This window comes from Quercus lobata, chromosome 8, assembly GCF_001633185.2.
Source record: "Quercus lobata isolate SW786 chromosome 8, ValleyOak3.0 Primary Assembly, whole genome shotgun sequence".
Taxonomy (NCBI): domain Eukaryota; kingdom Viridiplantae; phylum Streptophyta; class Magnoliopsida; order Fagales; family Fagaceae; genus Quercus; species Quercus lobata.
The window spans coordinates 9,180,818-9,195,805 of record NC_044911.1 but is presented as its reverse complement, the minus strand read 5'-3'; the positions used below and the strand labels follow the sequence as shown (position 1 = coordinate 9,195,805).

At 34.7% G+C, this 14,988-nt stretch overlaps 2 protein-coding genes across 3 annotated transcripts; one reads left to right on the top strand and one right to left on the bottom strand.

The window, feature by feature from the left end:
- The first annotated feature begins 1,816 nt into the window (after positions 1-1,816).
- On the top strand, positions 1,817-7,428 carry LOC115955498 (aspartic proteinase-like). Of its 2 annotated transcripts, none has more exons than XM_031073628.1 (14): positions 1,817-1,913; positions 3,336-3,715; positions 3,831-3,891; positions 4,231-4,325; positions 4,431-4,543; positions 4,647-4,815; positions 4,910-4,949; positions 5,101-5,165; positions 5,732-5,845; positions 5,946-6,010; positions 6,127-6,280; positions 6,360-6,479; positions 6,855-6,943; positions 7,115-7,424. In XM_031073628.1, the coding sequence occupies exons 2-14, from the start codon at positions 3,344-3,346 to the stop codon at positions 7,197-7,199; spliced, it is 1,542 nt and encodes a 513-aa protein (XP_030929488.1). In that variant the 5' UTR covers positions 1,817-1,913; positions 3,336-3,343; the 3' UTR covers positions 7,200-7,424. The 2 variants fall into 2 exon arrangements, with proteins under 2 accessions (XP_030929488.1, XP_030929487.1); XM_031073627.1 differs by lacking the exon at positions 1,817-1,913 and adding an exon at positions 2,887-2,983 and having other exon boundaries at positions 7,115-7,428.
- Positions 7,429-10,032: 2,604 nt separating this feature from the next.
- On the bottom strand, positions 10,033-14,505 carry LOC115955497 (aspartic proteinase-like). The gene is made up of 14 exons (XM_031073626.1): positions 14,408-14,505; positions 13,676-14,055; positions 13,500-13,560; positions 13,066-13,160; positions 12,848-12,960; positions 12,576-12,744; positions 12,442-12,481; positions 12,226-12,290; positions 11,546-11,659; positions 11,381-11,445; positions 11,111-11,264; positions 10,912-11,031; positions 10,449-10,537; positions 10,033-10,277 (listed from the first exon to the last, which is right to left on the bottom strand). The coding sequence occupies exons 1-14, from the start codon at positions 14,454-14,456 to the stop codon at positions 10,193-10,195; spliced, it is 1,599 nt and encodes a 532-aa protein (XP_030929486.1). The 5' UTR covers positions 14,457-14,505; the 3' UTR covers positions 10,033-10,192.
- Between the last annotated feature and the right edge of the window lie 483 nt (positions 14,506-14,988).

Genomic DNA, 14,988 nt, shown 5'->3' with positions numbered 1-14,988 from the left:
AAGAAAAATAGCTTAAACAAAATGAAAAAATAATAATGAAAAAAGAATGCATACCTGTCATGGGATTTAGGCATTCGCATATTGAAATAAAATTCACTTCAAAAAGAATATATATATATATATATATATATATTTATATTTATATATTAATATATAGGTAGAGTTTCATTTGATATAGAATTTAAATCCTATTGGAATTAAGATTTCTAATCAATTTGTTTATTGCAATCTCATAAATCCCATAAAAAGTGGATTAAAAAAGGGTCATATGAATAGAAAGAAAAAAGAAAACATTTCTTTTATAGCCAAAAAAAAAAAAATTGTTTTTTTTTTTTAGAAGAACAAACATTTATTAAATATAGATATTTTTATTTTTTTGAGAAGAAAGAGAAGGTGTTTACTTTAAACTCAAATATTTATTACCTTATTTACAATTTTTTTTTAAAAACTTTATCCAAAAACATTTTCGGTAAATTGGTATGAACAATAATTGTCTAAAAGAAAAATTTGCTGTTGAATAGGTTGCTTTTTTGTTTTTTTACAGGTATTATGTTTTTTTTTTTTTTTAACACGAAGTAATATAATTTAAATAAAAAAAAAGAATAAATGAAGATTGTTGCTGTTTTTTGTTTTTTATGTGTTGTTGTTTTTTTTTTAGTTGTTTTTTTTACACGTAGTAATATAATTTAAATAGGATTAGATGAAGAGTTTGAATTATAATCAAATTAAAAAAATTTATCAAATTATAAATTATAATAATAAAAGGATTAGATGATGAGTTTGAATTGTAATCAAATTGAGATTTTTATCAATTTAGAAATTATAGGAGAAGAAGATAAGTACAAAAAAAATTATATTAATTTTTTTAAAAATTCTAAAAAAATTCCTGCAATTTAGTGCAGCCACTTGGCCCAACCACGACTTTTAAACCTAACTTTTATTATATAGTATATGATTTGATGGTTTATTCCTTTAAAAATAAAAAAAATTTTGATGGTCTTGGATTCTAATACTATGCAATTTTACTTTAATCTAAAATTAAAACTACCAGTTTTTATGCCAAGACAAAAAATGTTCAACCTAATTTAGGGGTCAACATTGTATAAAGTTCTCAAAATAACTGAAAGATAAAATTTCAAAATTCTATCCTTCTATTTTAAGATTGTTGAATTGAATTTGTCACATTATTAATAATTTAAATAAATTCTCATAAAAAATTTTAATAAATAAATATTAAAATAATGATAACCACTTTACCGAATTTCTATATGCTCATGTCAAAATATAAGAATAAGATTTTAAAAATCATAGAAGAAATTGATTCATTTTATTCGATTTTGAAACTAATGATAAATGCTATGATTATAATATTTTTACAACACTTTTATAACAAATCTTTAATAGTAGATTATTACTGATTGTTACTTGTGGGTGAACTTGTGGGTGAAAAAATAATTTTAATGATGAGCTTAAATTAGAATCAATAATAACTTAACGCGTAAATTTTATTGTGAAAATGTCATGAAGTTTATCACTTCTCAAAACTAATCTATCACCTTGGATTGGATTGGGTTAATCTTTTTTTTGAGAATCAGATTGGGTTAATCTTAATCATGCTTATCGGTTATTTATTGAGTTCTATGCACAACACTACACAGAATCACAGCCTCATTTCTAAATTCTCCTTGATAAATCAGAAAAGAATATACTTTTTTCTTTTCGCACGTCCATTCTGGCATCGTATCAACGTGTACGGTCCAGATTAAAAGATACCAGTCTACACTGAAATATCTCCCTCGTTTATAGCGAAGCGAACCGAACCATTCAGTACGGTTTGTTGAGCTTTACCATTTCTAAATTGTTCGGTGCTTTTTTGTTTTCTTCTTCAGAAAGAGTCAAGAGCTGTGTGACCCGTGTGAGTAAATTCAAGCTTTCTCCATCGTTTTCTGTAATTTCTTCTGAATTGAAATCCATTTCCCTACTTATCGATCATGATCTTTGATTTTTGTACTGATTTGTATCTAATTTTTTTTTTTTTTTGTGATTGCTTGATGTTGCTTTAATTGTTGCACCTTCTATTTTCTTAATTTTGTTATGAATTTGATGATTGATTGTTATGAGGTTGAGTTTCTCTGTTTACGATTCTGTTTGGTTGCTGAGAAACGGTGGGAAAATAAAATGATTGAATTCTTAAATTTTTAGGTTTTTAATTTTTTTTTTTGGTCGATCAACTTAAAGCTAGGTTTAGGTACCTCCATAGAATCGATTGCAGTGAATCGCAGCCCCCTTGACTTGATCAAGTTGGAATTTACATTTCGGATTAAAAAAAATTAAATTTTGTAATCTTTCTAATGAATAATTTCACTGTTTTATCTGGAATCAAACATAAGGCTTGATTGCTACTGAAAAACTCATAATCTACGACGAGCTGTTTGTTTGTGTTTTTTTTTTTTTTGATTGATTGGAACTCTAGCTTGACGTGTAAGATATGGCACTATTTTTCCATGTTTGGTATTGCTATTCTGTTGTGCTAGTTGGTGTCTTGTGCCATGGTTGCACGTAACATATAACCATAATATGCATGTGGGGTCTACATGTGTTTTCTGTGTGGGTCTCACATTAGAGTGTTGCATATACATGTTGGGTTAGATACTTTTTTTTGTTGTTATACAAGGGTGATCATTGCGTGTTAGGAAGTTGGGGCTTCTTTAGTTCAGTTCTGTTTGGACTTGCCAAAGAACAATTCCCATCGGGGCGGGAGGGAGGGGAGGGTGGACTGGGGGGGGGATAAAATTGGATTTCCACTTTTTGGGACTAGAGAGAAATTAAATGGTTAAACCTTCGTTTAATCAAGTGTAATATAAACGCATGGCTTTTATTAATTTGAGATGATGAATTATATCGGAAATCAATTGCCAGAAATCAGTGATAGTTATGTTTATATCTATGCTCATACTCTGTGATCTCATGAACAAAAGAGAGGGTAAGAATCAAAATTTACATGTCCCTTTATGATAAAATGAAACAATATGAAGTTCTTCCTTTAATAATGCTTTTGATGTATTTTAGGGACTTTTAAATTGCATATTTAGGTCCTAGATTAAAAAAAAAAAGGTATTTTTAGTGAGAACTTGTCTAATAACGTGATTGCGTATGCTTTTATATGCAACTGTGTGTGCCTAAGCATGTGGGGAAATGCCTCAAGCTCTGGTGGACTTGGGCTGGTCTGTAAACCACTTGTGAAGAAATTGATTTCTTTTTTTCCCAGCTTACAAGTTATTATTAGTTTATTAGTGTTTTTCCTTCATGTAAGAAATTGTCTTCTCAATTGACAGGTAGCAAGATGGGTACCAAACTCAAAACAGTTGTGGCCACCTTCTTCCTTTGCTTCCTCTTGTTTCCTCTGGTGTTCTCTGCTTCCAATGGCGGGTTGGTCAGAATTGGATTAAAAAAGACAAAGCTTGATAAAAATAACCGGGTTGCTGCCCAGCTCGAGTCAAAAGATGGAGAGGTCCGGAGTGCTTCTATTCGGAAATATTATCTCCGTGGGAACTCAGGAGATCCAGAGGACATTGATATTGTATCTTTAAAGAATTACATGGATGCCCAGTACTTTGGAGAGATTGGTATTGGTACTCCCCCTCAGAAGTTCACTGTAATATTCGACACTGGTAGTTCTAATTTGTGGGTGCCCTCTTCCAAGTGTTACTTCTCGGTGAGTTTTTGTGATTTAATTTCTTTTTGGATATTTGTGTGTGATTTATTCTTCGAATTACTTTTTACATAATCTTCCATAGGAGATAATGTCATGATATTGCATCTGGGTCCAGGTTGCTTGCTATTTCCATTCCAAGTACAAGTCAAGCAGTTCAAGTACCTACAAGAAGAATGGTTTGTGTCTGTTTCCTTTTTCAGTTTACTGGTCTTGAAATACTTGTATTTCTTATTGGAATTCTTTCAATCTTTTAGTGTGCATTCAATTCTTCTACTGATAGGTATCTCATATCATGAGTTATGATATTTTATATTAGCAATGCTCGTGTGTTTAGTGACAAATGGGCACCAATATTTTGTGTCTCTGTTTCCATAGGCCTGCAATATGTTGAGTGTGTAGATTGAGAGGATGGATGAATTGAGTGTCTTGGGTTTTTGGAAAATGGATACCTACTTGTATTTGTGGCACTTTCCTACAAATTAAAGAAAGAATTTTGTTTTTAATACATTGTGCAGGTAAACCAGCTGATATCCATTATGGAACTGGAGCTATTTCTGGGTACTTTAGTCAAGACCATGTGAAAGTTGGTGATCTTGTCGTCAAGAATCAGGTAGTTTCAAGGTCTTAGTACTATTTTATACATTCATATATTTTCTACATACACACAAATTCTTCTTGCTGGTTTCCCTTTATTGACAAAGGTGGCCTTTCTCAGGAATTTATTGAGGCAACTAGGGAGCCCAGCATCACATTCTTGGTGGCCAAGTTTGATGGCATACTTGGCCTTGGATTTAAAGAGATTTCAGTTGGAAATGCTGTACCTGTGTGGTATATATTATTGCACCTTCACTATCATATGTGTTACTGCTTCTTGTATTTTGATTTTTGTTGATCTTCCATTCCAAGTTTGCTAACTATTGAAGTGCTCCAGGTACAACATGGTTAAACAAGGTCTTGTTAAGGAACCAGTTTTTTCATTTTGGTTTAACCGAAATACTGATGAAGAAGAAGGGGGTGAGATTGTTTTTGGTGGGGTGGATCCTAACCATTACAAGGGGAAGCATACTTATGTTCCTGTGACACAGAAAGGCTATTGGCAGGTTGGTGTTCCAAATTTCATGCACTTGTAATATCAATGACTTGTTGTAGATAATCTCAATTTTCTAAATGTGTTCCTGTTCCTTTTGTTGGCAGTTTGACATGGGTGATGTATTGATTGATGGTCAAACAACTGGTAAGATTTATAGAAATTTTGGTTGCTTTCTTGGTTTATGGAGCATGAAAATATTTTTCCCAGGACACGTGGGTTTTAGCCTTTATTAGTTTTTGTTGCTGTTCCTGTAGCATTTACTGGTTCCATCATGATTCAAACATGTCTATTTCAGGATTTTGTGCCAGTGGATGTTCTGCAATTGCAGATTCTGGAACATCTTTGTTGGCAGGCCCAACGGTGAGTACCTCCTCTCATGTGTAGATTCAAAGCTGTGTGGATACACTCGATTTTGATGCCTTAAACATGCCTGTTACACGGAATTCCTTTTTCTGCTGTGTTCTTGGATGGGCATGTTTGTTTATTGTCCATTCTTTTTTCTCTTTTGTCTCTTGTCATCTACTACATGGGCTAACCTAAAAATGAGGAAGCAGATGATTTGTGTTTGTCCAATCAAAAAAGAAATTTGTGGGTTTGTGCGTCCGTTTTTATCATGGATTTTTCGCGTTATCTCCTGCTTGAGATTGTTTTCCATATTACTCTTTAATAGGAAAAATGATTTATATTTTACTGGCTTTTTGCTGTTGTTCTGTGTTGCTGCTTACATTGTAGGATAATTCAGGTCATGGGTCAACTTTTTACTTGGTGATTGATGTTACCCTGAATGTGTCTGTGGTGGTCATGCTTTTTTTCTTTTTTAAATGCGGTGGTCATGCTATTTAAATGCATCAGAAAAGAGTGTTACATATGCACGCTTTCATCCTGTTTGTCTTTGTTTGATCAATATTGTTTTTTCTCATTTGCAGACTATCATCACTGAAGTCAATCATGCAATAGGAGCCACTGGGGTTGTAAGTCAAGAGTGCAAGGCTGTAGTTGCAGAATATGGAGAAACCATAGTCAAGATGCTGTTAGAAAAGGTATTTACCAAGTTGTCCTGCTATAAAAACCATTCTTTTAACTAATTGTTGTATGATATATGCTTGTTCAATTCTAATGACCAACACTATATTTTGCCAGGACCAACCAATGAAAATCTGCTCACAGATTGGTTTGTGCACTTTCGATGGGACTCGAGGTGTAAGGTAAGAGTCAACTGGTTTCTTGCAATTGGAAATATACATTTCTATCACTAATTTGATCAATTTTTATGGGTGTTTTCTTCAACTAATTAATAGTTTTGCAAATATGTCGTGGTCAGTATGGACATTGAGAGTGTTGTGGATAACACTCGTAAAGCATCTAATGGTTTGCGCGATGCAATGTGCTCTACATGTGAGATGACAGTTGTTTGGATGCAGAACCAACTTAAGCAGAATCAAACACAGGACCGTATACTAACTTATGTCAATGAGGTGAAGTAACCCTTCAATCCAGTTTTTTTCCCCATTTTCTGCCATTACGTGCTTTGCTCATACTCTGTCATAATTGCAGCTCTGTGACCGGCTGCCTAGTCCAATGGGAGAATCAGCAGTTGATTGTAACAGTTTGTCTTCATTGCCTAATGTTTCCCTTACGATTGGTGGAAGGGTTTTTGATCTCAGCCCTGAGCAGGTTTGATATGATTACTTAAATATTCTAAAATGGTTCTGGAACTTAGTTGTTGCTTTGATTTTGGGTGCTTCCTATATGATTTTTTTCCAGTCACTAAAATATGCTATATATGTAATTAGTTTTCTTTTCCAGTTGGCGTTAGAGCAATTTTTTCTTCCAATTGCAACATGCTCAGTAGCAAGGCTTAGGAAAATTAGATTCTCTTTTTTATTTTTTTGCCCTTGTTGTATTATGGCACAGTGATGACTATGGCTATTTAAATTGCTGTTTGTGAACATGGATATGTAATTCATTTTGGTTATTTTGGGCATTTGTTACCTTTGAAGTGCATTATTCTCAAACGTCAAGTTTATTTCTTTTGGATGATTCAATCAGTATGTCCTTAAAGTTGGTGAGGGAGAAGCAGCTCAATGCATTAGTGGATTTACTGCTCTGGATGTGCCACCTCCTCGTGGACCTCTCTGGTATTACCCAACTTCTGCTGTTGATTAACTATCCTTTTAAGATTCATGTGTCATAATAAGTCCATTCAATGATTTTATTGGATATTAATATTCAAAATGAGATGCATAATCTCACTGCTGGTAAAGTTGGACTGGAACTTATTATATCCATTCAATTCTTGTGCATCACAGGATCCTGGGGGATGTTTTCATGGGTCGCTACCATACAGTATTTGACTATGGCAATCAGAGAGTTGGGTTTGCTGAAGCTGCCTAATCTGCTGTTTCAGTTTGTCCTTGTCTATCCATCTCTTCGAACACGTTGCATTCTGAAATACTAGTTGTACTGTAATATCGTCCTTGGTGTTGAACTTAAGCTCCAAATAACAATTACATGTAAATATGTGTGGGCATAATGTGGAGCTTGTTTCTGTGAATCCGCATCAAACTTGTTTTAATCATGTTAAAAGAATTATACGTTATAATATAAACATGTTTCTATGGTCTGTCTTGATTATTTTGCCTTTCTCTAAAGGCAACTGAGCTACAAGCTACTGCGAATTGGGCTTAACCGGTGAAGATTGCCTTGCAAATAGTTCCGTAATTGTAAGATTTTCGATAGGCAGTGTCAAGTCAAAACAGTCAGATTTCAAAAAAGATTAAATTTTCCTCTAAACCAGGTCGGAGAAATCTTCTCTAATGCATTACGTGGTGGTTCATGAGATTGTCGTGTATTAAAACTTGATTTATTAAATCATATTTTAAAAAAAAGGCAAGAAAGAAAGAAAGAAAGAAAAATGTGATATGTGTGTAATGTATATTCCAACGCGGAATTGGTGAATGTGATACTTGTTGGAAATTTCTTTTATTAAATCAAAATATGCGAACCAATCTAAGTAATATACCAATGTTAATTTCTGTACTTAGTGACAAAGGGAAAAGGTTATAGGATCTGAATTCTGAAAAGAAAAGCAAGTTTTATTGAGAGGCTATTTTCAAATCGGTTCGGGAATATATTAAACTGTAAAGTAATTTTCAAAAGAAACACGGTTTCATATTCATGTTTTATATGTTAAATGTTTTTTTTTTTTTGGTTAAATTTCCTCGGAGACTCCAAGTAGGCTCCTAGTTACCATATCTTGACGAGTTGGTTTATGTTGGAGGTCAAAGTCTCCTATTGTGTATTATTTATCGCATGATCAACGCTAGAAACCTGAGAAGGGTAATTAGAATGAACTTTTCAATGTGAAATTGGAAGATTCTTAGTGGAATCCAGTGGATAAACGCGTAGACGTACAATAGAGGAAATTCCAAAGAATTTTTATTTTAAGGTTTTGGCTTTTTAGCAAAGCAAAAACAAAGGCAGAATGGACCTAAACCAAGTCTAGACGTTAAGATTCCGAGTAACTATATACAACTGTATCCCAAGTCCCAAAAAAAAAGGAGTGGATTTTGGTTAATGGGACGGTGTGTATTGCTGCAAAAGGATTCTGGATTTGGACGAGTAAACTCCAAGCAATGCCAAATATGAGTCATGCCTTTTCTTGACCTCCCAACATTACCATATTCTATCCTTTGCCTTTGCCCACATTTAGTAGAATAAAATATACTAATGTTAGCACACAATGTGAAAACTCTGTAAAAATTGAAAGGGGAATGGATAAGTTAAGCGTGATTCGTTGTGTCGGTGAACAAATCCTTCAATGTGTGCTGTGCTTTACACCGCTCTTTAGTCTTTTAGCTTTACAGCTATACAAGTTGGCCAAACAGGAGTGTTCTCTTAATGCAACCCCCAGAAAGGACAGTGATAACAACTCACTCACTGACCCCCCTTCCCCCTTCCCCCTTATTATACATCCTTTATGTAGAAGCAATCAAAACAACGAGGCAACAAAATCTTCTTGGGTAGATCTAAGTATTACAAAGATAATCTTGTATTTTTTTCATATATTAAACAGGGAACTAGCTTGGATCTAGTGCTCTTGTACACTAAACCCATTGAAATTTGGACAAATGTCAAATAATTATCGCGTGCTCACATTTCAACGAATCTCAACCTTTACCTATCAAACATTTCCCGAGACATCAGACCTATATATAATATAATCAACATTTGTTTTGCTTATTTAACTTATTTGTTTATGTTATTTTTTTTTTTTTAAGCACAAGATTTTAGTACAAACGTTATCCTTAATATACTTTTTAACCAATTTTCTAACAAACAAACAAAAAGCTAATCTAATCCCACTAATAAACCTTTCTTCCTTTTGCTCCTTTATTTTGATAAGTTGAAATAAAAGACTACAAAACGTATACTTACTGGTCCGTCTTGCATTTAAATCAGTCCCGTCTATTCTCCTCATTGTCTCTATTCTTCGTCTGACATTACCGTGTAGCTTTCAACTTGTGCCCAATAATTCCCTGGTAAATACTAAATACTCCAAAATAAAATCTGTCACGCCACCAACAATTACTGTCCTCCGAATAATTCGAATAATAAACTCTATCCTTTAATATTTTGCCCATTATCCACCGTGAACCAATGAATATCAATTCCAAATCGAATGAATTATTTCTGAATTAATACTCTCATCACTACTCCTACCTCTCTCCATCCACAACCACAAGCAATACAATATCCTTTCTTGTCAAATGTCATGCCACAAAACCCTGACAAAACATCTCCTGGCTATGCAGGCTGTGCTCAATGCATAGTCATTTCAAATGTCTCTCAAAAACAAAAACCATCCACATTCATTTTTTTCTCAAAATTTATTACCTTTTTAAATTTGATTTAATAAATCAAGTTTTAATACACGACAATCTCATGAACCACCGCGTGATGCATTAGAGAAGATTTCTCCGACCTGGTTTAGAGGAAAATTTAATCTTTTTTGAAATCTGACTGTTTTGACTTGACACTGCCTATCGAAAATCTTACAATTACAGAACTATTTGCAAGACAATCTTCACCAGTTAAGCCCAATTCGCAGTAGCTTGTAGCTCAGTTGCCTTTAGAGAAAGGCAAAATAATCAAGACAGACAATAGAAACATGTTTATATTATAACGTATAATTCTTTTAACATGATTAAAACAAGTTGGATGCGGATTCACAGAAACAAGCTCCACATTATGCCCACACATATTTACATGTAATTGTTATTTGGAGCTTAAGTTCAACACCAAGGACGATATTACAGTACAACTAGTATTTCAGAATGCAACGTGTTCGAAGAGATGGATAGACAAGGACAAACTGAAACAGCAGATTAGGCAGCTTCAGCAAACCCAACTCTCTGATTGCCATAGTCAAATACTGTATGGTAGCGACCCATGAAAACATCCCCCAGGATCCTGTGATGCACAAGAATTGAATGGATATAATAAGTTCCAGTCCAACTTTACCAGCAGTGAGATTATGCATCTCATTTTGAATATTAATATCCAATAAAATCATTGAATGGACTTATTATGACACATGAATCTTAAAAGGATAGTTAATCAACAGCAGAAGTTGGGTAATACCAGAGAGGTCCACGAGGAGGTGGCACATCCAGAGCAGTAAATCCACTAATGCATTGAGCTGCTTCTCCCTCACCAACTTTAAGGACATACTGATTGAATCATCCAAAAGAAATAAACTTGACGTTTGAGAATAATGCACTTCAAAGGTAACAAATGCCCAAAATAACCAAAATGAATTACATATCCATGTTCACAAACAGCAATTTAAATAGCCATAGTCATCACTGTGCCATAATACAACAAGGCAAAAAAATAAAAAAGAGAATCTAATTTTCCTAAGCCTTGCTACTGAGCATGTTGCAATTGGAAGAAAAAATTGCTCTAACGCCAACTGGAAAAGAAAACTAATTAGATATATAGCATATTTTAGTGACTGGAAAAAAATCATATAGGATGCACCCAAAATCAAAGCAACAACTAAGTTCCAGAACCATTTTAGAATATTTAAGTAATCATATCAAACCTGCTCAGGGCTGAGATCAAAAACCCTTCCACCAATCGTAAGGGAAACATTAGGCAATGAAGACAAACTGTTACAATCAACTGCTGATTCTCCCATTGGACTAGGCAGCCGGTCACAGAGCTGCAATTATGACAGAGTATGAGCAAAGCACGTAATGGCAGAAAATGGGGAAAAAAACTGGATTGAAGGGTTACTTCACCTCATTGACATAAGTTAGTATACGGTCCTGTGTTTGATTCTGCTTAAGTTGGTTCTGCATCCAAACAACTGTCATCTCACATGTAGAGCACATTGCATCGCGCAAACCATTAGATGCTTTACGAGTGTTATCCACAACACTCTCAATGTCCATACTGACCACGACATATTTGCAAAACTATTAATTAGTTGAAGAAAACACCCATAAAAATTGATCAAATTAGTGATAGAAATGTATATTTCCAATTGCAAGAAACCAGTTGACTCTTACCTTACACCTCGAGTCCCATCGAAAGTGCACAAACCAATCTGTGAGCAGATTTTCATTGGTTGGTCCTGGCAAAATATAGTGTTGGTCATTAGAATTGAACAAGCATATATCATACAACAATTAGTTAAAAGAATGGTTTTTATAGCAGGACAACTTGGTAAATACCTTTTCTAACAGCATCTTGACTATGGTTTCTCCATATTCTGCAACTACAGCCTTGCACTCTTGACTTACAACCCCAGTGGCTCCTATTGCATGATTGACTTCAGTGATGATAGTCTGCAAATGAGAAAAAACAATATTGATCAAACAAAGACAAACAGGATGAAAGCGTGCATATGTAACACTCTTTTCTGATGCATTTAAATAGCATGACCACCGCATTTAAAAAAGAAAAAAAGCATGACCACCACAGACACATTCAGGGTAACATCAATCACCAAGTAAAAAGTTGACCCATGACCTGAATTATCCTACAATGTAAGCAGCAACACAGAACAACAGCAAAAAGCCAGTAAAATATAAATCATTTTTCCTATTAAAGAGTAATATGGAAAACAATCTCAAGCAGGAGATAACGCGAAAAATCCATGATAAAAACGGACGCACAAACCCACAAATTTCTTTTTTGATTGGACAAACACAAATCATCTGCTTCCTCATTTTTAGGTTAGCCCATGTAGTAGATGACAAGAGACAAAAGAGAAAAAAGAATGGACAATAAACAAACATGCCCATCCAAGAACACAGCAGAAAAAGGAATTCCGTGTAACAGGCATGTTTAAGGCATCAAAATCGAGTGTATCCACACAGCTTTGAATCTACACATGAGAGGAGGTACTCACCGTTGGGCCTGCCAACAAAGATGTTCCAGAATCTGCAATTGCAGAACATCCACTGGCACAAAATCCTGAAATAGACATGTTTGAATCATGATGGAACCAGTAAATGCTACAGGAACAGCAACAAAAACTAATAAAGGCTAAAACCCACGTGTCCTGGGAAAAATATTTTCATGCTCCATAAACCAAGAAAGCAACCAAAATTTCTATAAATCTTACCAGTTGTTTGACCATCAATCAATACATCACCCATGTCAAACTGCCAACAAAAGGAACAGGAACACATTTAGAAAATTGAGATTATCTACAACAAGTCATTGATATTACAAGTGCATGAAATTTGGAACACCAACCTGCCAATAGCCTTTCTGTGTCACAGGAACATAAGTATGCTTCCCCTTGTAATGGTTAGGATCCACCCCACCAAAAACAATCTCACCCCCTTCTTCTTCATCAGTATTTCGGTTAAACCAAAATGAAAAAACTGGTTCCTTAACAAGACCTTGTTTAACCATGTTGTACCTGGAGCACTTCAATAGTTAGCAAACTTGGAATGGAAGATCAACAAAAATCAAAATACAAGAAGCAGTAACACATATGATAGTGAAGGTGCAATAATATATACCACACAGGTACAGCATTTCCAACTGAAATCTCTTTAAATCCAAGGCCAAGTATGCCATCAAACTTGGCCACCAAGAATGTGATGCTGGGCTCCCTAGTTGCCTCAATAAATTCCTGAGAAAGGCCACCTTTGTCAATAAAGGGAAACCAGCAAGAAGAATTTGTGTGTATGTAGAAAATATATGAATGTATAAAATAGTACTAAGACCTTGAAACTACCTGATTCTTGACGACAAGATCACCAACTTTCACATGGTCTTGACTAAAGTACCCAGAAATAGCTCCAGTTCCATAATGGATATCAGCTGGTTTACCTGCACAATGTATTAAAAACAAAATTCTTTCTTTAATTTGTAGGAAAGTGCCACAAATACAAGTAGGTATCCATTTTCCAAAAACCCAAGACACTCAATTCATCCATCCTCTCAATCTACACACTCAACATATTGCAGGCCTATGGAAACAGAGACACAAAATATTGGTGCCCATTTGTCACTAAACACACGAGCATTGCTAATATAAAATATCATAACTCATGATATGAGATACCTATCAGTAGAAGAATTGAATGCACACTAAAAGATTGAAAGAATTCCAATAAGAAATACAAGTATTTCAAGACCAGTAAACTGAAAAAGGAAACAGACACAAACCATTCTTCTTGTAGGTACTTGAACTGCTTGACTTGTACTTGGAATGGAAATAGCAAGCAACCTGGACCCAGATGCAATATCATGACATTATCTCCTATGGAAGATTATGTAAAAAGTAATTCGAAGAATAAATCACACACAAATATCCAAAAAGAAATTAAATCACAAAAACTCACCGAGAAGTAACACTTGGAAGAGGGCACCCACAAATTAGAACTACCAGTGTCGAATATTACAGTGAACTTCTGAGGGGGAGTACCAATACCAATCTCTCCAAAGTACTGGGCATCCATGTAATTCTTTAAAGATACAATATCAATGTCCTCTGGATCTCCTGAGTTCCCACGGAGATAATATTTCCGAATAGAAGCACTCCGGACCTCTCCATCTTTTGACTCGAGCTGGGCAGCAACCCGGTTATTTTTATCAAGCTTTGTCTTTTTTAATCCAATTCTGACCAACCCGCCATTGGAAGCAGAGAACACCAGAGGAAACAAGAGGAAGCAAAGGAAGAAGGTGGCCACAACTGTTTTGAGTTTGGTACCCATCTTGCTACCTGTCAATTGAGAAGACAATTTCTTACATGAAGGAAAAACACTAATAAACTAATAATAACTTGTAAGCTGGGAAAAAAAGAAATCAATTTCTTCACAAGTGGTTTACAGACCAGCCCAAGTCCACCAGAGCTTGAGGCATTTCCCCACATGCTTAGGCACACACAGTTGCATATAAAAGCATACGCAATCACGTTATTAGACAAGTTCTCACTAAAAATACCTTTTTTTTTTTAATCTAGGACCTAAATATGCAATTTAAAAGTCCCTAAAATACATCAAAAGCATTATTAAAGGAAGAACTTCATATTGTTTCATTTTATCATAAAGGGACATGTAAATTTTGATTCTTACCCTCTCTTTTGTTCATGAGATCACAGAGTATGAGCATAGATATAAACATAACTATCACTGATTTCTGGCAATTGATTTCCGATATAATTCATCATCTCAAATTAATAAAAGCCATGCGTTTATATTACACTTGATTAAACGAAGGTTTAACCATTTAATTTCTCTCTAGTCCCAAAAAGTGGAAATCCAATTTTATCCCCCCCCCCCCCCCCCCCGAGGGAATTTCTTGGCAACCAAACAGAACTGAACTAAAGAAGCCCCAACTTCCTAACACGCAATGATCACCCTTGTATAACAACAAAAAAAAGTATCTAACCCAACATGTATATGCAACACTCTAATGTGAGACCCACACAGAAAACACATGTAGACCCCACATGCATATTATGGTTATATGTTACGTGCAACCATGGCACAAGACACCAACTAGCACAACAGAATAGCAATACCAAACATGGAAAAATAGTGCCATATCTTACACGTCAAGCTAGAGTTCCAATCAATCAAAAAAAAAAAAAACACAAACAAACAGCTCGTCGTAGATTATGAGTTTTTCAGTAGCAATCAAGCCTTATGTTTGA